The sequence below is a fragment of the Doryrhamphus excisus genome, linkage group LG21 (assembly GCF_037039965.1).
Source record: "Doryrhamphus excisus strain RoL-2023G ecotype Guam linkage group LG21, RoL_Dexc_Guam_v1.1, whole genome shotgun sequence".
NCBI classification, from domain to species: Eukaryota; Metazoa; Chordata; class Actinopteri; order Syngnathiformes; family Syngnathidae; genus Doryrhamphus; species Doryrhamphus excisus.
The window spans coordinates 10630322-10652585 of NC_136377.1; the positions used below are offsets into that span (position 1 = coordinate 10630322).

The window sequence follows — 22264 nt, forward strand, 5'->3', positions numbered from 1 at the left end:
TGAAATAACACCTCTATAGGTACCAAAACATTCCTTCTCCAACACATTGGCAGGCTACGGGATCACTGCAGCAATATAAGAGATGGCTGTCGCTAGCTTAACAAATTTATTATAAAATAATCTAACGGCGTGGGGAAGAAAGACATACTAATAAGCCAAAACAAAGTGGGAGATTTTTTTTTCACTCTATCCATGCAGTTTGAAGATAATGTCATGTCTCACATCAGTGTAACACTACCAATGCCTAGTGACCAGAATACTGTGCTGGAGCCTATCCCAGCTGTCTTCAGACAAGAGGTGGGGTACACCCTGGACTGGTTGCCAGCCAATCACAGGGCATATATAGACAAACAACCATTCACACTCACATTCATACCTATGGACAATTTGGAGTGGACAATTAACCTAGCATGTTTTTGGAATGTGGGAGGAAACGGGTACCCGGAGTGTGTTTGTGACTCTCCTGTCTTCGGCTCAAAGACATGCCTTTGTGCTCACGGCAGCAATGCACATATTTTGCATGTGCCCCCTTGCCCAAAATAGGGTCCCCCATGGATCGTGGGACCCAACGCAGTCTCCTAGTATTGCAAGTTATTATCATGTACAAGTCTACCTAATAAGGTGTCCACTGAGTGTAAAGTCTAAACTGGACAGTGATCCAAGTGACCCAGCTTCCAATAAAACTTCAGCTTCCTGATGCATGAGGCGTGCCTTCCAAATCTCAAGCTGTATTTGGGAAAACGTTCAGATGGAGGAGTCTTTTTGATAATCTGTCTTGTAGAATTAATGCCATCAAACCTGCAACAAGATCTGACTGTGACCCCAGGCAAGAGGCCACTGGGGGAACAAACAAATATTTCCATTGGCTGCCCTCCAGCTTCTCTTCTATCTGCTCTTATGTAGGACAGACTTTTTTTTTTATTTTGTGATTTATCTACGCTTCGCTGAAAAATGTGTAAAAAGTCCACCAGCAGATGTTTGTTGCGTGTTATGTTAGTGAACAATGCACCCAGTACACAATAAGTAGTTCAATAAAACAACATGAAGTCAACCTTTTCATTCAAGGCTTTATTTGGAATAAATATATTCAAAGACAATTCAGTTGTATGTAAAAAAAAAAAAAAGATTAAAGATGTATTTACATGATTTGAATTTGCACAGAGCTGAATAAATGTATACATAGTATACAGTACAGCTCTTATAAGTCAACTTCCTTTTGCTGTACAAAGTGCAAAAGCTGATAAAATTAAAAAGTAGAAACAAAAATCTGACTACAAAAGGATCCATCCTGTGACAGAATGTTGTACTGGACAATGCGGGCCCTTTAAGGAGCATCATAAGAATAATATAGTAGATTTACAGGATGTCATTGAGTGTCCAGAAAGAGCATTTGAGTACCTTTACCAGTGACTGGTCTTGAACAGGGTTAGCAGAAACGCAAGTTTCTTTAATACTTTTGAATCACACTTTAACCGTGTTATTATGAGCAATGGAAGGTTGCATTCAAAGACACCACCGTTTAAGTTGAATTGGCATGGTTTGGGTGTACTTTCGAGGATTTCTGTGCATACTTAATACAGCAAATTGTACAAATACATTGTTGTAATGTTCGGAGTGTCCATGAATGCATCTCACTGTTCCCAGGATGAAGGGACAAAAAAGGTGTGAGTTGGAGATACAGTACATATACGGCGTTGGAATTGCACTGTTCAGGTCAGAATGAAGCTCTAAAAGTGCGTCAGACTGGCATAATGTAGTAAGAGTCAAGCTGCTCAATGAAGCATTAAAACCGACATTGCTCTCCACATACGGGCTAGCTTTTTTCTGTTCTAGCCAATGACTTCTTTGCTGTCCTGTGGTAGTTTTTCATGCTTTGCAAATGTTTCAGCAACGGATGTTTGAAGGGGAGCTGGGGTCTTGCAAATATTCTAATGCATTTTTTGTGATGCTGTTTAAAATACTCTGATGAGGTTGGTCGTATTAAACTTTCCGGTTCTGTGCCACAATGGGACATCCTTTTCGGACTTTAACAAAAAAAAAAAACTTGCCAAGCACATTTCAAAAAATTTCTGGTGCAGAGTCTGGAATGGACTGCTTGTATCGGCTTGCCATTATCTGACATTTTAGATAAAGGCAGCTATAGCTTGATGATTTGTTTTGCTGATATCGGAATGATATCCAATATTTATATCAGATCGGGACACACCTATGCTATTGAACCTGTTGTCTTTTTGAGACCAGCCATGTTGTTTGGTCTAGAGACAGTGCCACTGAGGAAAAGACAGGAAGCAGAACTGGAGGTAGCAGAGATGAGGATGCTGAGGTTCTCATTGGGAGTGACCAGGATGGATAGGATCAGGAAGGAGTACATCAGAGGGACATTACATTTTAGAGGCCTTTGAGATAAAGTCGGAGCGGCCAGACTGAGATGGTTGGGACATGTCCAGAGGAGAGATGAATATATTGGTAGAAGGATGCTGCGTTTAGAGCTGCCAGGTAGGAGGTGTAGAGGAAGACCAAAGAGGAGGTTTATGGATGTAGTGAAGGAGGACATGAGGGTAGTTGGTGTCAGAGAGTCAGATAGACAGGGTTGGATGGAGGACATTGATTTGCTGTGGTGACCCCTGATGCAGTTTACACAGTACAGTACAGGCGGGAGGGGAGCAAAACGTGTAGTTTAGTCCACAAGTCAGCCAATATGACACAAGGCTAACAAGAGCTAAAGAAAAACATGATATGTTTTGTTGCAAATCTATTCAAGGATTGAATAAAATATCAGAAAAAGGTGAGTTTTCCTCACATTATGTTTGACAAATGAATCCAAATATGTATTTATGCACCTGGCTGGCTACAAAAAATACCTTTTAAAAAAAAATCTTTTCTATGCCAACATTTAAAGTATTATGACATTAAATGGGTTCCAGACTCATAAGTAAGATAAATAGCTTGCTAGCATATTCACATGATTCAGCTCTATATTGACTTTGTTCAGTGTTGTTTTTCTGGATTGAGATAATGTGGTCTAAATGGTGGGAAAAAAGATTGTAGCATTCATTCTACACCTTTCATCCTCCTTTCCTTTTTCATGATGCATGTGGGGAAATATGCTGGTGGATTCATTTCAGTCCTAATATAGGTTTTGGAGTCCCTTAGCAAGACCTTAGTTTACAGAAGTCCAGCTCCTGTGGTTTACGTAAGCCAGTGCAGTGGTCTCTAGGAAGCAGGTGTCCTGTTTGGGCTCTGCAGTGCAGCGCTCGTCGCTTAAAGCCTTTACCGCAGGTTCTGGAGCAAGGCGACCACTGACCGATGTGCCATTCTGGACATGGGTCTCCACAGGTTCTGGTGGCTGACGGTCTTTGGGAAGGCTCGCATTTCAATCCTGGCTTCCCGTCCGATCTTAAGCACTGCACCATTCGTCTCTGGAAACCCTCGCCACAGCTCACCGAGCATTCATCCCAGGATGTGGATGTCCATTTCTCAAGAAGAGGCTGCTCTTTACTGTAAGGTTTCTTCAAAATGTCCGACCCCCTCTCCTTGACGCTGTCATCAGCCAGAACACTGTTGTGCGATTTCACACGAGCGTCCTTCTTCAGAGTCTTGTCCTCTTTGTTCTGATTAGCCAGGTAGAAAGAGTAGCGTATGCGAGGGGGGGTCAAATTGCCTGCACACAGCACCTCCACAGTGAGGGCCTCGCCCAACGGATTCACAGCCTGGAGGGTCTCAGAGAGACCAGTGGTGCCGCTGTAGCGCAGCAGACTGCCCTTAACGATGATGTCCCTCTCGCCCGCTGACACCATATAATTGCCATTGAGCAGGTACTGGCTCTCGCTGTTCTTCACCGCCAAATAGTTGTCGTCCCCCAGCATTCCTTGGTATCCTCTCTGACGGATATCTATATTGGCTGCACCCACTGGCAATATGACCACAAAGTTGTAGCCATGTCTGCGTGCCAAAACACATTAGTGTCAATCAGGACTTGATAGCACAATGACAGTAATGACTGGCATCCATGACAAACAGTGTACTCACGTGGGCTTGGTGAAGAGTCCCGACACCTTCTTGCAGCTTTTATTATCACCGCCGCAGATTCCACACTTGTTAAACTTCTTGGTCGAGCCAATTTTTCCATCACAACCAGCCTTGATGCATTTTCCTTGAACGCACACACCCAGGGAGTCTGGAGTGCACGGCGTTCCATCGACAACCTGTGGTGTACACACACGTGCTAAGCGTTAAACACAGCACTTGATTTAGATAATGTCTTTTAGGGTGTGTTGTTGTATTTTTACATCTTATTATTATATTGCAATTAGTTCTAAAAGCTGAGGCAGTGGTTGCAGCATTTCCACTCCGCCATAGAACGGGATGTGGTGTAAAATCATATTTTGGTTTAAAGCATGCAGCTGTTGTATGATTCAGAACCCCTGAGTGCTCATGTCCTCTTAGGTCAACATGATGTAGTGTGAACTCTCATGACTGCTCAGGCTCACTCCACACCCTTGTTATCTCAGCAAGATAACCCCCCCGCCCCACTCCTCCTCGTCGTATGCATTACTCTTTTTACTCAGCAGGCCAACGTGAATTCACATTGCTCACAAATGAAATCACTATTGGCCGCAAAGCTAAAATTAATACACGTATTCTGATGCATCTAACTTGCACAGAGTCTGGAAGATCAAGAATTCAGGTCATTAAAGTTGCCAGGCCATACTGGAAAGCTTCAAATGTATACATTGTGGTTGATTAAACAATGAGCTACAAAAGTCAAAAGACCTGGACCTCTTTAATGCTCTGGAATTAGAGGAGGTCACAGACAATATTATATTTCATGAGCTGAATAACTTTTTTTGTCAATTTGAAGTGAGAGACTTCTCACAAGAGCAGCAAACAGCGATGGATTTAGCGTCTCGACCAGGCTCTGGAGGACCAACAATCTGTGAAGAGACTTTTTTTTTCTCCTGGACCTGATAGCATCTCTGGCTGCCGACTGAAGTCTTGCAGCAATAAACTGGCAGAAGCCATATGCTCATCTTCCAGAAACCCATAGACACTCATCCTCCATGTGGAAGAGCTCTATTATCACCCCTGTGCCTAAAAAAAAGTTAGCGGTAAAGAGAATAACCACTACCCTCCTTAATTGTGATTAACTTTACTAGTAGTAACAGGAGTACAGAGGATTATTATTATTGTTTCTATGGTTTAACTATCATTATCATTTTAATTCTGGTATTTATTATCCTGTTTGTTTATTTAAGTGGACAAGTACAGGTATTGTTGTTGCACATATGCAGTGCTACAGTTACTGGCAGCACCTTGCTTTTGCACGAAATGGCATCATGTTTCTGTTTACATGGTACATGTAAGCATTGTTTTAGGATTACATATTTAAAGTGATGCATACGATATAATCCAATGTCTAATTTTTCCCATTCCTAATTTAATCCCTTCATAGATCCACCACCTATGGGGGCAAGCGTAAGGGTCCAGTGCATTGTGTGTGTTGGGTGGCGGTCATGGGTGGGTGCCTGGGCGACCTGGCCTTTGGCGGCCAAATCTGGTTCAAATCATGGTCCCGGACGCCTCCCTGGTGAGGTGTTCCGGGCATGCCCAGCCGGGAAAAGGCCCTGGGGCAGACCTAGGACACGCTGGAGGGATTATGTCTCACAGCTTGGTGTTCTCCCGGTGGAGCCTGTAGGAGGTGGCCGGGGACCAGGAAGTGTGGGCTTCCCTATTGAGACTGCTGCCCCCACGACCCGGACCCGGATTAGCGGAGGAAAATGGATGGATGGTCTAATTTTTATGCCATTATCATCCAACCCATAATATCCCTTTAATAGTCCTAATAGAGTCACCACAGAAGCATAAAATGAACAAAATTTTATTGACTAGTCCATGGGAAATGATATGAGCGTAAAAAATTCCTGGCATGAAAGATATTGGAGGATGCGGTGTGTTGAGCGACTACTGTGCTGGAGTGATGTTTGGCATGTTTTGGTTTAACGAGTCTTATGGTTTGCACTCGTCTCCCATCTGGCATCAGCGAGAGATACTGGCAGCTCATCCAGCTTGTCACATGTGTGTTACTCTTGTCATTATGATTGGAAAGTCATGGATGTGACGTTCGTTGACGTTAGAACAGTTAGAAAGTGTCATTCAACTTGCAAACTTTTTCCCAGATGAGCTTGTGGAAGAAAAGGGCCTTCCCTCAAGTTCCCACAATGTCTTGAATTAACCTGATTGAATCACTCCGTAAGAGAGGTGGAGTTCATCTGCTGTTGTGTATTTGTGGTGTTTTTACCTTGGGTGCCAGCACATAGAAGTAGCCGGTTCCATTCGCTCTGCAGATGAGTTTACATCTGTCATCAGCACTGACTCCAGAGTACTTGGGTACCCACACCACAGAGGGGGCGATGTGGTTACTGCTGAAGCTGCGGCCGCTCATTTCACACTGCTCATCTCGATACGTCTTACCTGCACAGAAAGGACGGAGGTATGGGAGAACACAAGGTGAGAAACTGGACTGCTTGAAGAGAGCAAAGATTACTGTTTTCTGAGCAACGCTAACCTGTGTCAGGGCAGCGGTTCAGGTTGCAGGAGCGGTATTTGACCCGTACCCCTTGGCAGTATTTTCCCCCATTTGATGGGACTGGGTTGTTGCATTCCCTTTTAGCCAGTTGAACGCCACCTCCACATGTGCGGGAGCATGTACCAAAAGAACCCCATTTACCCCAGCGACCGTCCACCTGGAAAATACATCAATCAGCTGTTGATTGGTGAGCTTACATTTTTTAGATACAAATTTTAACCAGAGATGGTATGCTACCCTAAATAAATCAAATAAAATAAATGCATTATACATAGAAATTCTGTGCATTCAAGATGGCAACATACTCGGTATCTTTGGTTGGCAGATTAATGCATGATGTTGAAATATGTGTGAGTGTGCATTTTGTGTTGCATAAAGGCATGAAATAGTTAAACAAGGTGATCAGCAGTGAAAGCTTATCCTACACATCAGACCAAATTAGTCTGCAGCCCTTCATCGTTTTGTCACGCTGTTTTTCTATTTTTATTAAACAGTTGAACGCTTGGAACAGAGCAGACTTTGTAATCTTGGCGATATATTTATGGTGTTTATTGAATAAATGGCCACTTATACGGTTGGAGCATGAACTTTGACTTGTGTAAAAATAGGTCACTGCTTGGGTCCCAGGTTGAGACCAGTGGAAAACTCCTGCTGTAGAGCACAGGCAGGTGTCAAACTCAAGGCCCGCAGGCCATTTCCACCCTGTGATGTCATTTAATGTGGCTCACATGGCTGCTCAGTAAATTCCAATTTGGGTTCCAAATAACTGACACATGCAGGCAGATGGGTCAGCTCATAGGTATTGCACCCTACAGATGTTCCAGGGTTTCCTTGACAGTGCAAAGGAACCAGATTTGCATCTCTCCGCCAACCAGCTCATTCTCACCTTTATACCGTAGTCCTCTTTTTCCGAGCAGACCCCTCGGTCACAGACTTTTCCATCACCGCAGTGTGTGCCATCCGCCCAGGGGAAGTGTCGAGTCATACACACCAACTGGCCATTGGACTTCCCTGTGCACCACAGACGTACGCATGGTGGCTGCATGAAGGGACAGGGCCTGGAATCTTCACCAAAGGCCAGCTGACACTGACGCTCTAGGATGTAGGATGCTCCAGGGAGGACGTTTGGGAGGCCTAATGGTTTCTGTGGTTGGTCCAGCAAACACTCCCCTAGAATAGAACAGTTGATTCACATTTTACCTGGGATGGTAGACATCATTATTAAAACAGCAACCACATCTGCAAACCTTTCCAGAAAACGCACAGATTTCTCCTTTTGCGTTGGAATTAGAGTAGTCACAGAGTCAAACTTTCTGATTGACTTTTAATAGCTTGTTCAGTGTTCCAGTGACCTGGTAAAAGACAAAAATTTGAGTTCCATTTGCAATCAGTGACACGCAGCCACCTTTCCAGGAACTGGATAATAATAGGAAGACTTTGACGAGCAGGTGTTTGGAAAAATGAAAGGTCATCGTCAGTAAATGAGTGGGTTCCATTTTGCTGTCTGATGCACAGCTTCTCAGCTCTACGAGGAATGTAACAAATGCAGGTAAACGCTTTGGGAGAAAAACATGGTTCCCTAGGCTCTCAACTGTTTATGATGCAATTTGCTGTGTGGGAAATTTAGAACAGGCCACAAATAGAGGGGTGGTAATTGGATGCTAATTTGCTTCCTCCTGTTTCACCACAAATCTGAATTAAACTACTGATTAACTTGTTAAAAACACCGCCTGGCAATATCCGTATTGAGTGTGGAGAAGTGAACATGTTACAAATGATTGCGGGTGCCGCACGGCATGAAGAGTGCCTCAAACGTGCTGCGGCATGTCTTCATTCTCCCCCACTTGCTGTGTTGAAAGTTGGGATTTATGAGCGATGGCAAGGAGAAACCATGTTACAGCATTATGAAACTTTCTGTCAAAAATGCGAAGGAAAAGGGTCATTCAAAAAGCTCTGCTCTCCTGTTGTAAAGACATGAGTAAACATTGTTTTATTTGGAGTCAACCTGTATGGGAAACACTGGCTGCTTCTAACTCTGCTGTCCAAACCACTGTGGTAACTCTCCTCCAAACAAACCCACTAATTTGGGACAGATGCGGAGCAGTGCATAAAATTAAAGTTTTGCATTGCTCACAGGCTGAGCTCTGCGGTCTGGCATGTTAGTGAACAATCTGCGTCCATTTTTGCTTTCTGAAGAAAGAATGGATGGATGCAAATACTCAGCCATGGATTGAAGTGAAATGATTGTATTCAGGCTAGAAATCATGAGGAGGAAAGAAGCGCCAAGGCACTCCTTCACTGACAACGCAAGAGTCAAAACAATAGCAGTCAACACAATGAGCATATTTACTAAGCCATCAACACTCAAATATTTGCTGCCTAAAGTTCCCCTATTGTTTTTAAATGACGTTATAAGAGTGCTATGTGTCCCTGGAGCCTGTTTATGAGCACCGACTGTGAAATGCTCCACTCCACAAGAAGAGTCGTTCAATAGAATTAACGGTTGATTTTCAAGTTTTCTTGAACTTCCATCCTCATACACGTGATATCCCGCCTCGGACCCATCCCAAGGTGATGCATACTGAAACTCTGTACCATAATGGTGGCACTCGTGCCAAGGTAAAAACATGTCTGTGAACACTAGACCCTGGACGGTAATAACATTTTGCCTTGGATTATGAATGGCCAAATGGTCATTATAGTTTTACATGCATAAATAAATTAGAAATGCATATAAATTATTGCGTAACTCTGAGATATGTTTAAAATAGTCAACAAATGCGCTTGTGTCCATCTATACAAAATTCCTTCACAAAATACCTCAAAAGAAGATCACATGGAGACTCACCATGTCCGCTGTCTAAAAACTCCGTAATGATGGCAGCACTGCAGGGCGACCAGGGGCTGGTGCGATTAATCTGAATGAGCGTGGGAGACATCATGTGATTATCCTGCAGTTTCCCAAACACATCCTCGCAGGCCTTCACGTTGTCGTGTGGCATGTTGAAGACGTGTCCTGCGGAGAGATTACAGATGTCTTTCACAAATGCTCGGTTTATTTCACAGCATGGGAGTCTGGGTCGCACAGCGTTAATGTGCGGCGAATGATTGATGGCTCACCGAGCTCATGAGCTGTGGTGAAGGCCGAAGGGAGCCCGTCGTCTTCGATCACTGAGCAGCTCCTCTTGGGATCGCACATGGTGCCAACGTCAGCCATACCGAGGGTGTCGCATGTGGAGGCGCCACAGAGATCCTGTAAAAGCAAGTCAAACATAGTAACATATAATCACTCCATTTGATTCAATCAGTCTTATTTTATGCAGAATTGTAGTATTAAGTATGGAGTTGGTTGTTTGAAGTAAAGTAAAGTAAAATGTGTTGACGTCATGGCTCTAAAAATCATCAAAAGTTGCCAAAAACTCTTGGTAATTAATTGTTACGTGCATCTTCATCCATATACAGTCGATATATCAACATATCAAACTATCATGATATTTACAATGCATTATTTTGTTCTGTTGCACCCAATCACAGCGATATTATCGTTATTGTGAGCCATGTTTTGCAAATCGTATCGTATCCTGAAGATTCCCAGCCATAACAGTCAAAGTACACTGCAGTTTTCGTTTTTTTGCCTCTTTTTTGTACAATATGGCACATAACAAATTAGTCAGTTTGCTCTGTACGGAATCAAGTGCCAAAACAAAGCACATTCGTTATTGCTGACTCACTGTCCATGCATTTTCTATTGGGTGAAGCTGCTAAATAACCTGCTATGGGGCCAAAGAAAGTGCCAGCAATTTGACAAAGAAGGTGAGAAAGACTACTGAATATTCCGTCTGACCATGATGTACAGGATGTCTGCATCAACAATTATATAATTTCTAATGATTTTGTATTGATTTCTGCATCATCCATCCATGCATCCATTTTCTATACCGCTTATCCTCACTAGGGTTGTGGCGGTATGCCGGAGCCTATCCCAGCTGTCTTTAGGCAATCGCAGTTCTGCATGATTATTCACTATCAAAATACATTTTTTGGTTAGTATTTTTATGCATTACTTCCTATGGCAAAGACTATCTCTGTTTTTACCTGACTTTTTATGACCAAATTAATAACAAAAACCGAGGTTCCATCATAGTAGCAGATCTTTGTCATTACTTTCTGAAACTGACCCCCTGACATGATTTGTTGAGCTCTTGTTCTGTCAGACGAGAGACTGTTCTTAAAAGTTGAGATGTCAATCATTCTCATATTTTATTTGCATTTTGGGTGATTTTTCACAGCATATATTAATAAAAGACCACAAGTAATGAAAAGCTTCTCGATATTCCTACAAAAATAAACAATATTAGTGTCAATCATTTGAAACCATTTATTCATGAATGTAATAATATAGTATATACTATAATAATGCAAGTACACTGTAATCAAATCAATACATTTACAGAATTCTCAACAATTTGTAATGCCCATGCTTATAGTTAAGGAAGATGTAGTCACTAATGCAATTCCAATTGTGATTTTTTAAGACACCCTTATTGTGTCTGCACAATTAGACAAGTGGTGCTCTTTGTTTGTGTATGTTGCGACTGTTAATTGACTGTTAAGACGAACTGGGATCAAGAATAAACATCTCGCCTCATTGATAACTTGCAGAACGTCTGTGGGCGTGGTGAAACGCTCGCTTGCATTAACACGTGATAAAAGGCAAGACGGTGTAAACACACACAGAGCCTGAAGTGTGTGCTAACTAAGCTAACCCAGCTAGCTTCCATTCATGTTGCATAGGGAGTTTTTCCACTAACTAAACTAACTCGTTTCAGGCCGCTGTGTCAACATGTTTATTTTGGGAGGGGGGGGGTTAGTGTTTGTGTTGACATGCCACCATGATTGAGCGGTCCGTCGGGGAAGTACTTCCCTACATAAACGTTTCTTCTCGTCACAATGACCTGTTTGGTAGCGCGAGAGAGAGAGAGGAGGGACTCAAACACGCATGCACATGTCAATATAATGAGGCCTGTTTAAATGATCATGTTTAAATTTATCGTGCGGTTAATAGATTTATAGGTTATTGTGACAGGCCTATAGTTGTGTTTCTAATCAGGAGGTTTGTTATTTGTTTCTTGTCCTACGAGGATTATATTCACTTCTTTTTTTGCCCACTTTCTTTCACACCAGGCGGAAATAACTAGATAATAAAAATGGAATGGAATATAAAGTCAACTGCCTGTGGCGTTCACTCAAACTTTGATGGTGTTAAGTAATGCTTTTCGCCATCCCACATAGCGACCCATGTGAGGTAATGGGACTTGTCTCCAAACTTAACATTTCCATACCGGGGCAGCTTCCAAATCATCTTTTTTTTTTTTGTCACCACACAATTTTGAATCCTAATCTTAGCGACAATCCCTTTCCATTTGGAGCACTTGACTGAGCCTCCTAATCACAGGACAACTTTACAAAGCCGACCGCACAGAACCGCCCCCGCTGCGAGCTGCTCCGTCTGCAAACACTGCAAATCATCTGAGCAGTTATTGCATATAAAACACATTGAGTCTAAAATCCTTCGTAATACTGCATGTACTGTACAATACATGTGCAACACAGTGCCGAATGTACACTTTCAATGTTGTCACAAATTATATCTAAAGAAAGAACAAAACCACAACTGTTCACTTTTGCAAATGATCTACAGATGTGATTATGCTTGGAGATGAGATAGTTCAGGTCATTAGTGACAAAAGAAAATATAAGCAAACATAAAAAGGTGAGAACCTGCGGTGTCAATGAGTTTGTTCTCCACTGTGACCCACTTCTCACATCTGTCCCTTGTTTTTTTTTTTTTGTGCGAGGCGGCAATTTAAATGCAATTTGCAAGTTATAAGGGTAAAGCAACATGTCAATGTTTCCATGGATTTCCAGACATTGACAGCCTGCTGGCCTTTTGCCGTGTGCAAAAGTGAGGTCCTGACTTTTTGTCAGAACTGTCTTGATGACAGAAGTAGCAATAAAACAGCAATGTAAAATCTATCTCAGGGAAATGTAGTTAGTCTTGTGGTGATCCACAACAGTTAGATGTTCTGTGTCTGGGTCGTGGGGGTACATGTTGGCCGATCGTATCACAAATCCCCACATTGGTGTTCTGTGACGTGAGCATTAAGTCAAATGACAACGGCAACATTAGTGAGTCAGTGCTGGGATATCGTTCTATTATTGTATGGTATTATCCAATACCAATGCAAAATCAGTACTTTCAAAACAGTTCCCAAATGGGTGCATAAAAAATGGAAAACATACCAAAAAAATTTAACCTTGGTTTGTGTGCCCCGGTTAGCATGTGTTTTGGTTAATGTCAAAAATGTACACCTTCATTTTGTCGCTTGTTGCATACATTTTCCACTTAACGTGTCTTGTGTTGTTAATACATTGTGTGAGTCCAACTCTGTTTTCATTTATTTTTATGACAAAACGTCCTTGTTAGCATCCTATTGGTTGGCCGCTACATGGAAACAGGAACAATAAGTTAGCTTGTGTCGCTCGTCTATTGTGTCATCAGTGGTGGATTCTCAAAAATGTCAACACGAAACACGTTTTTGTAGTTTTCCAAATATAGTTTTACATACATGAAACAATTTTACATGCATTTCTTTGCAATTTTACATGAGGGATAAATGAACAAGGTTACGCTGTTCGACAACTGTTCCCAAAGATACAATATGGCACTACTGAATTAGAAATATAAGTCATGGCAAAACAAGAAGGTGGTGTCCGTGTTGATCTCGCTGCCACATCGTGTCTTTGCAAACAGTCATCTACAGTGAAGGTAAAAGTCACCTTAAATGTTCATTCATCCCTTTCATTAATCATTTCCTGTGTAGAGTCTGTACTCGTGCAACCATTTGTATGACAGTATATCATGTTAATATAAATCAAGTGCAACTGGTACTGTGTTGACGGCTCAAGTAATGTAAAAAGACATAGTTTCATAGAATGCTATGACAGAATCTTCGAATGTTTGCCTGCATTGTAAAGACGATTGCAAGCAAGTGACACTGGGATGACGAGTGTGGGTAGTCCTGTGTCAGTGGCAAAAGGAACCTAGTCAACAATCCTGCTGCAGGAGAATAGAAGCAGGCCTTTCAGCGAGGTGAGATGCGGTCACATTACGTAGGCTGACTACAGCTGTGGAGAAGTGACCCCGTGGTTTCCGACTTGGATCGAGGAGGTGGGGGCATAAACTTGCGAGGATGTGACATCTTGAACATGCACAACGTATATCATACCTCCTCCCTCAGGGTTTCCCCCCAATGACCCTGTTTAATGAGGAGCAGGCAAGTTTGGAGGACAAAAAACACAGCTGGGAGAGGGCGGGGAATGGGAACTGCTGTATACTGATGCTCGTTATTTTTGGTAACAGAATATTCATGTGTCATTTTATGCTGTTCATTATGATAATCCAATTGCTGCAGGCAAATATATCGGGACACATGGGAATTACACCTACAGGAAGTAGAAATGCGTCTTTGCCGTGGTAACAGCTAGCCGACGAGCTAAAGGAGTTAGGTTTACTGGCACAGCTACCCCTGCTGGGATCTGTTACACTCACAGCCCTGAAGCATCAAGCTAAAAACCCGAGCTGTCAACTTGAGTGCAGTGTGACTCTTAAGCAGTGAGGTCCGACTCTGTGGTTGAGAGCACTAGCCAATGAGCTAAAAGTCACAACTGTCAGCTGTCAGTCATCCAGTGCATCCGTTACATACACACTAACCACTACAAATGAACAATTAGATTGTGTTGTCTCACATCAACTAGCAGTAAAAAGTGCCATTGCGGGTTGGCCCCAAATGTCTAAACGGCACTCGGGTTGTGGATATGCTGGAGCCTATCCCAGTTGACTTCGGGCCAGAGGCGGGGTACACTCTGGACTGGTTCCCAGCCAAACACAGGGCACATATAGACAAACAACCATTCACACTCACATTCATACCTATGGACAATTTGGAGTCACCAATTAACCTAGCATGTTTTTGGAATGTGGGAGGAAACCATGCAAACGCCACACAGAGATATATCAGGAGAGATTGTGTCACAAAAACGATACATCTTGTTTAGTCTTTAGTATTATTGACGTTCTTACACATTTAGAAGTTGACACATTACTGTGTGTATTTTCAGTGAGGCAGGACAGAAATATGCATTTTGTGTATGACTATATGGTATAGCGTCTCTTGGAGCACTTCCTGGTTCCCAGTGTGCTTTGCGACACCATCAATGTAAATACAGTAAACCTCGGATATATCGGATTCAATTGTTCCCACTGGTTTTGTCCGATATAAGCGAAATCCGTTATATGCGTATACCGGAAAATGTCCGGTTTACGCATATATCGGATTTATATCCGGTATAGTATGAGGAAATCGGATTTTATCTGTTATAAAAAGGCACTTCCTTGACTATGTTTCCAATGTACCTGGACTGGGCAATGAAAAGAGATGTAAGGTAATGAGAATTTAACTTTATTGGACTCTGAGCATAACAAATTGTTAATTAAGCTAGGCCCTGTTACGCCCGTCAGGCCTACGTTATTTCATTTATTTTATTACAACATCGTACCTTTGCTGAAAAGTAAGAGTTTTTCGTTTGGGTGGCATGGTCGTAGTGATTTTGACATTCCCGCGCCCGCCAAACCACTCCTAGCGACGTGAATATAAATCAGCTCAGGCAACGCTGCAAATGACGTCGTATAGCGGCCTGTCACGATTCGGCGAATCTGAGCGCCACGATGCGGCCATCCGATATATGCGAGGGAAATTGGAACGGGACTGGAGATTTTGTCCGAAATAGGCGAAATCCGATATATGCAATGATTTTCACAAATGCACCTTGGAAATGCATTACAGAAAAATCGGTTCTTTTTTATCTGTCCGTTGTGAGCGAATTTCCGATATATCCGAGGTTCTTCAGCTGCTAGTTTTTATTTACCATTTGCGTTATTGTGTTGTGTTTTTTTGTTTTCTTGTTTTCACACTGACTTGAGACTTGTTATGCTAGCGATCACGTATGGTGAAAGCCAAAGGACTTAGCTTGTTGAATGTGAGTATATGTAATATGTATACATACACAAGAGGCTTTATAGTGTGCTTGATTACCTGTCTAGTGAACAGTATTGCGGTGTCCCAGTAATCGGCGTGCTTATCGTTGTGCTTGTTCATCTTTTTCTGCCAAGTGCAAAAGTTCCGGAGCGTCATGGCTGCGTTCCCAGACACCTTGGGTCCTTTGTCCAACTCGAATATCACCACAATCTTCACCACGACGATGTTGATTGAGTTGAGGATACTCGGGTGCTTGTAGAGCCTTGCCGCCACTGACATGAGTGTCAAGATGTAATGTTTAAGGTCGTCGCCGTGGAACTCGACCATGGTCTGGTCCGCCACCACCAGGGTCTCCACGTATCTTGGGACGGAAGCGAAGCGTTTGCTTCTCCCCATCCTTCTCAGCATGGTTTCGGTCACATTGCCGTTGTCGTCAACGCTCTTGTATTTCTCCAATAACCGCTTGACGTGGAGGCTTATGTCGTTGTCCACTGCGCATCTTGAGGTGGAATTGGGCTTCAAGTTGCTGCTGTTTCTACGCCGGATGACGTGCGCACTACCAGCGCTGGTGGTGTCATTACGCACCGGGCTGATGAAATACTCCCAGCCTTGATAGCCAAATGCACCTTGCACACCTTTACACAGGCTCAAGGCTGCGTAAGAGGAGCGGTCACCATTCACGTAGCCGGAGTAAAAACACCGGCTCAGGTCTGTGGTGACATCCGTACTGGAGAGCCACGGTGCGTCTTGGCTGGACACATGAGGTCCGATAAAGTTTGAATCTTGCTGTAAATCCACCTCTAACTGCTGGTGGAAAGCGTCAATTCTTAGCACACATTTCCCATTGAGAGCATTCACGTAGTTGTCAGACTCCCATCTGTCATTATGCTGCTGCTGGATGTCCAGTCTGACCGGGAAGCAAAGTTCACTTTCCATGCAGCGCACCAGTTTGGACAGGGACACCACAATGTGGAGCAGGCACGTTGTTCTGATAAACATGACGATGTTTGCATCCAAGGAAGAATGCACCCAACGGTTCAAATCAGATCAGTCAATTAAAGGCAGCTAGAGCCGCAGAGCAGCATGAAGAGCATATTCCAATGTGCCGGCAGATTTCTATACGAGTGCAAACTCCTCCTGGTCCTGACCCATCCCCCGGGCTGCACCTGTCTGTGTGCTGGTTCGACTTTATGCATTTAGGTCTTGTGTGAAATTATGGAAACTCTATCTCACTTTCCGAGGGGGCAGTCCGTTGGAGAAGACACTCATTGGATGTAACATGCTGGAGTCTATGTGACCAGGGATGACTCATTGGAGAAGCCAAGTCCACTGCTTCCACCTGCATGATATAAAGTGTACACGCATGACAGCTTCTTCATGTTTTCCTGAATAATTATGCCACAATCTTTGCACAATGAGGTGCGCTTGCCTGCACAATTTATGTGTGATGTGTATTGTTGGAGTAGTGAGGGACAAAAATGCATCATAACAGTGGTATCCAAAGTACGGCACACGGGCCATTTGTGACCTCAACTGTTTTTTATTGGTCCTTTTATTAGTTTGTCGGGATTTTTAAGGTACAAAATGTATCAAAGTGGTCCTTTCATTGTTCTGTAAGCGACTCTCACTCGAAAAGGTTTGGACACTCCTGCGAAATAGTGATGATGCATGTACTCATTGTTTGCCTCACATCCCGTTTGCTGTGGCACAAGTACTGGGAATTTCCACAAAAATATTGTAAAATAATTCCTGACAACATAAGAAATCATATAATATCTAATACCATGGCCAGTGAGTGTAATGACATGTATTCAATGGCTTACGTCCACTGTAAATATTCTTTAGTGCTAAAAACTCAACTTTGGTTCTTTATGGAATCATTTCAAAGCCTGAATCACGTTTGACCTCTAGTGGACAAAAGGAGAACTGACTTGTGATAGTGAATTAGTTGGCTAAATATGTTGTTAACACTGTGTTTAGATTTCATTGTAATCACTGCATTCCACCCTTTACTGCATGAATCATTTCATTTAAATAACATATATTAAAAACAATGTATGATTTAATGCATAGATGACATATTTGGCATTGATGTTAGCTTCTCTTTGCCAAGTTTGCGAATGTGATAGAAGCCAAAGATAAAAGAGTCACCTTTGTGATGGAGGTCCCTTTGACTGAAATGTTGCTACTTGTCCATGATATGACTCCCTATCATGGAGACTAACACACCTTTTTGGCTTGATACCTCCAGGAAGATGAACATGGATTCTTACCATGTGTTGGCTCAGGTCGGTCAAGGGTCATTTGGTCGAGTTCATAAGGGAATGAAGAAGTTTACCGGCCAGGTATGTAGCTTTTCTCGATATGTGATAAACTCATCAAACGTCTCAGTCTCGTCTTCCTTTTTGTGTGCCTACGTCAGGTGGTGGCTCTGAAGTTCATGCCGAAAATGGGACGCTCAAATAAAGAGCTGCAAAGTCTAAAGAAGGAAATCGACATCATGACTAACCTTCAACACCCAAACATTGTGAAACTTTTTGACAGCTTTGAAACGGAAACAGAGGTACTTTACGCCCCTACAAACGTGCTTCCTGCACTACACACACCGTTCACAACTTGCTGTTGCTATAGGTGGTGGTTGTGACCGAGTATGCTGAGGGTCAGCTATTCCAGATCATCGAGGATGATGGGAGCTTACCAGAAAGTCAGGTATTGGCATACACATTTCATATTGTATTGGATTTCAGATTCTTATCTTCTGTTTCTTCAATCCAAGGTTCGGGAGATTGCCTGCCAGCTGGTGTCCGCTCTGTATTATTTGCACTCTCGTCGTATTCTTCATCGAGATATGAAACCACAAAATATCCTATTTGATAAGAATGGAGTGGTGAAGCTGTGTGACTTTGGGTAGGTACTGTATATTTGTTATCACACAGTGGCTGTATATAATCCTACATATTTTCTAGGTTTGCAAGGGCAATGAGTGTGTCCACCATGGTGCTGACTTCTATCAAAGGAACACCCTTATACATGTCCCCTGAATTGGTGGCAGAGAAGCCTTATGACCACACTGCAGATCTCTGGGCGTTGGGCTGCATTCTTTATGAAATCCACACTGGGACGCCTCCGTTCTGTGCTGATTCTATCTTCCATTTGGGGCAGCTTATTGTGAAAGACCCCATCAAGTGGCCCGACACGATGAGCAGCACATGCAAGGTACGTGAATGCTGAATTTCACAGCCGTGATTCCCCATTCGTGACCATGCAGATTAAGATTTTTGTATCTTTATTATTAAAATAGGCAACACATCTCATTCACCCTGAAGCCTGAATTATGCTGCAGCATCACAGTACCCACATTAGCAATGCGGGGAGGCTCGCCCCCCTCCCAAAACCTCCAGCCAAGCTTGGTTTCAACCTCAGCATGGACTGTGAATGGTTAACATTACTGTATTACATCATTTCTGAGCTTTCCCTTCCGTGAACGTCCAAAACAAACAAACAAAAAATCCAATGGCACAGACATAATCCAGGCATTATTAGAGTGACAAAAACATCAAGGTACTCACATCATTTGCTATTCACGGGTGGTTTCTAAATCCCTAAATCCCTGCAAACAGCGGGATCTACTGTATAGTGTTATTTATGATGCCAAGTAATAGTGCATATTGGAATTCTTTGTCAGAGTTTTCTAAAAGGTTTGTTGACCAAAGACCCTCAGAAGCGACTGTCATGGCCGGACCTCCTCCACCATCCTTTTGTTGCCGATAGTGTTCAAGGTGATGTCCTGGATGTGATTTGGCACATACTGTTGTCATGTGTGTGATACTTACTAACATGCTAGTGTGTTGGCAGTGCTGCCAGACACAGATGTTTTCAGTCCTCTGACAGTAACACCTGACCCGGACACGCTGGCGCTGAAACTTAAACAAATGGCAGAAAAGACACCCCCAGATTCGGGAGAGAATAGAATATTTCGAAAAATCAGGGAGCAACGAAACAAAAGTAATACAAAGAAAGTAAGTTCAATATTACTTTTGTAATTTGTCATCAACAACAACAAAAATCCCATTGAAATTCAGTCTGTCTCCACTCACAGGAAAAGAAGGATGGGAGGTTATCCGAAAAAATCTGTGGACAGGAAGTAGTGTTTATTAAAGATACGGCCTTCCCTGTTGATATTTTTTCAGCTTTTTCAACTTTGACATCAGCTCCTCAAAGCCTCGAGCCAAAGAGTCATATTGTTGTGACATCAAATCATCAAGAGAGGTGCGTCAATAACACTCATCATTCGTAATAGTAATTAAATGGTAATGGTTTACAGCACTTTCAGTAAACATCAGTGTCAAAAAAGGGGACAGAAAATATGCTAATGCGGGTCATTTGTATGCTACCCCTGTTCTAAAGTGTCTTTTAACTTGACAAAGATTTGTCACAACTGCCAATTCTTTGACAGTGGAAACGATAAGACTAGACATTTGTGGTTGTTTTGATCAACTCCAATATGTAGTCTGACATCGGTGAATCCCTGGTTTTGATCCAATCATATCCATAACTTTTATCTTCTTGCAAAAACATTGAACATTTTGAAACAAAGTTGAAAGTAATAAATGATGTGTTGTATCTTAAAAATCATACAGTAGCAGAAGTATACAAAACTTTTTCTTTCTCTCCCAACCATCTCAGTCTGGCCTCTCTGACTTTATCTCCAAGGCCTCTAACATGTAATGTCCCTCTGATGTACTCCTTCCTGATCCTATCCATCCTGGTCACTCCCAATGAGAACCTCAGCATCCTCATCTCTGCTACCTCCAGTTCTGTTTCCTGTCTTTTCCTCAGTAGCACTGTCTCTAGAGCAAACAACAGTTTTCTTTACTGTATACGGCAGTATACAAAACTGAAGTATGTTCAATATCTCTATGTGCAATACTGCTGTAGAGGTCTAATCAGCCAGGACTACGAACGAGAATTCCCTTCAATAGAAGTCGGGCCACGACTGGAGCGAAGGACCAGCACAAAAGACACTGAAGTAACTGAAGTAACACTGACTTCCGTAGTAAGCTATGTTTGTCATTGAAACTACACTATGCATTATTAAGAAACTGCTCGCGTTTTCAAAGGACCATGTTGCCTAATCTTTTTTTTTCTTTCTTTTGAGACTTTTCAAAGTGAGGATTTCTGGGAGGCACTTGTTCAAGAATCAGACCCAAGCAGAAAACACGAGGAGGAATTAAACTGCAGTACCGTTGTCGCTAAATTGAAATACAATATCATGGCTTTTAAGCAGCAGGTACAGTTTTAATAGCATATTTAGTTTAACACTTTAGTTTAGTTACAGTTATTTATTCTTCTTTGGTCAGATAAGTGTTGGTGTCCCAAAAGACATGTGGAACATGTGCCATGTGCTGAAGATCCTGCAGAACCTGATTCTAACCTCTGACTGTAAGGACATTGGCTGTGAACTTGGGCTGCCACATCTCCTCTTTGACTTGATTCACGACTTGATTGTGGAAGACTCACTTTTCATTAAGGTTGGAACTCATCACATTCTGCTCATGTTAATGTCTGAACATTTAATTATTGTTTACTGAGCAGCAACCGTGGACTCTACAAGCACTTGGAGAAATGATCGTTGTTTTACTGATCTACTGGGAGCAGAACCATGACTGGTTGAGGGGAGAAAAGAGGTTTGATGATTGAGTGTAGCATACTGTATGTACACATGACTGTCCTCCATCAGTTGACTGTGCTCTGCATATAGACCTGAAGAGTTCATCAAGTCCTTCTTGATCATTCTTAATCACCCAGACCTCAATCCTATAGCTGTAAGTCACTGTAAAAATGCATAATTTAGTTTGCATTTTGGCATATTTGATTGTGTTTTCTCTACTCCTTTAGCCTCTGGCTGGCTGCGTCTTAGCTCTCTTTACTCAACACAAGGTTTCAGTCAGTATTGATGCAGACAGGCTCAACTTCTTGCTGAAAGAATTTGTTTCTGGCTCACATCAGGTACACCATCGGTTTTGTTCTGATACTCTAACATATTAATTGGTGTTAGTTTGTTCCATTTGCATTTGCCTTGTTGTTTGGCATTGCCTTGCCAGCTCCAGCTTTCACTCCCGCCTGGCTGGGGACTCTGTGATGGCCTCCTAGCTTTACTTCTGCACACTCTCTCCGAGGTAAGCCAGGAAATACTGTTGGCTTAGATAGTCATTTGGGGCAGTGGTCCTCTCCAATTCATTGGGATGCGGGACCCACCAAGCGGCCACCCAAAAAGACAGTTTGAAATTGACGTACTGTATAATATCACAATGTGCCAACACAAAAGAAATGTAATGAACATCCGGAACAGTGCCTGTAAAGGTTTTCTATTCCGCTCCTGCTAATGCTAGATCTCTACTTGCTCGCTCTGCCTCCAGTTAAGTTTAAGATGAATATTATTAGTATTAATGAGGGGTGCTCCTATCGATCGGCCACCGATTGGTATCATCCGATATCAGTGAAAAAAACACGGTTTCGATATCGCCCCATACTTGCTTTATAACGCCGACCCCCTCCTCCGATGAGCTCCGCCCCCAGC

The 22264-nt window shown here is 42.7% G+C and overlaps 2 protein-coding genes across 3 annotated transcripts in view; one reads left to right on the forward strand and one right to left on the reverse strand.

The window, feature by feature from the left end:
* LOC131138839 (uncharacterized) overlaps nt 1–22264 on the forward strand; it is a 57175-nt gene that overhangs the window by 32016 nt on the left and 2895 nt on the right. For both annotated transcript variants that reach the window (XM_078787790.1, XM_078787789.1), the window contains exons 4-18: nt 17936–18029; nt 18107–18247; nt 18316–18393; nt 18461–18591; nt 18651–18900; nt 19370–19463; nt 19540–19703; nt 19784–19953; nt 20623–20740; nt 20843–20974; nt 21045–21215; nt 21280–21371; nt 21446–21509; nt 21583–21693; nt 21789–21863. In XM_078787790.1, coding sequence (XP_078643916.1) covers nt 17940–18029; nt 18107–18247; nt 18316–18393; nt 18461–18591; nt 18651–18900; nt 19370–19463; nt 19540–19703; nt 19784–19953; nt 20623–20740; nt 20843–20974; nt 21045–21215; nt 21280–21371; nt 21446–21509; nt 21583–21693; nt 21789–21863 — 1881 coding nt within the window. In that variant the 5' untranslated portion in view covers nt 17936–17939. The remainder of the gene's footprint in view (nt 1–17935; nt 18030–18106; nt 18248–18315; nt 18394–18460; nt 18592–18650; nt 18901–19369; nt 19464–19539; nt 19704–19783; nt 19954–20622; nt 20741–20842; nt 20975–21044; nt 21216–21279; nt 21372–21445; nt 21510–21582; nt 21694–21788; nt 21864–22264) is intronic.
* On the reverse strand, nt 1078–16950 carry LOC131138840 (A disintegrin and metalloproteinase with thrombospondin motifs 15-like). Its single transcript, XM_058088116.2, has 8 exons — nt 15742–16950; nt 9707–9839; nt 9435–9602; nt 7473–7756; nt 6566–6743; nt 6299–6471; nt 4030–4205; nt 1078–3942 (listed from the first exon to the last, which is right to left on the reverse strand). Exons 1-8 carry the CDS (start codon nt 16681–16683, stop codon nt 3150–3152), a joined length of 2847 nt encoding a protein of 948 aa, XP_057944099.2. The 5' UTR covers nt 16684–16950; the 3' UTR covers nt 1078–3149.

Excerpts from the sequence above, each read along its gene's own strand:
- LOC131138840 (XM_058088116.2), bottom strand. The coding sequence starts at position 16,683 with ATGTTTATCAGAACAACGTGCCTGCTCCACATTGTGGTGTCCCTGTCC. Across the intron at positions 6,744-7,472 it reads AAGAGGACTACGGTATAAAG|GTGGACGGTCGCTGGGGTAA; the intron begins GTGAGAATGAGC and ends TGTATTTTCCAG. Across the intron at positions 6,472-6,565 it reads GAACCGCTGCCCTGACACAG|GTAAGACGTATCGAGATGAG; the intron begins GTTAGCGTTGCT and ends CTTTCTGTGCAG.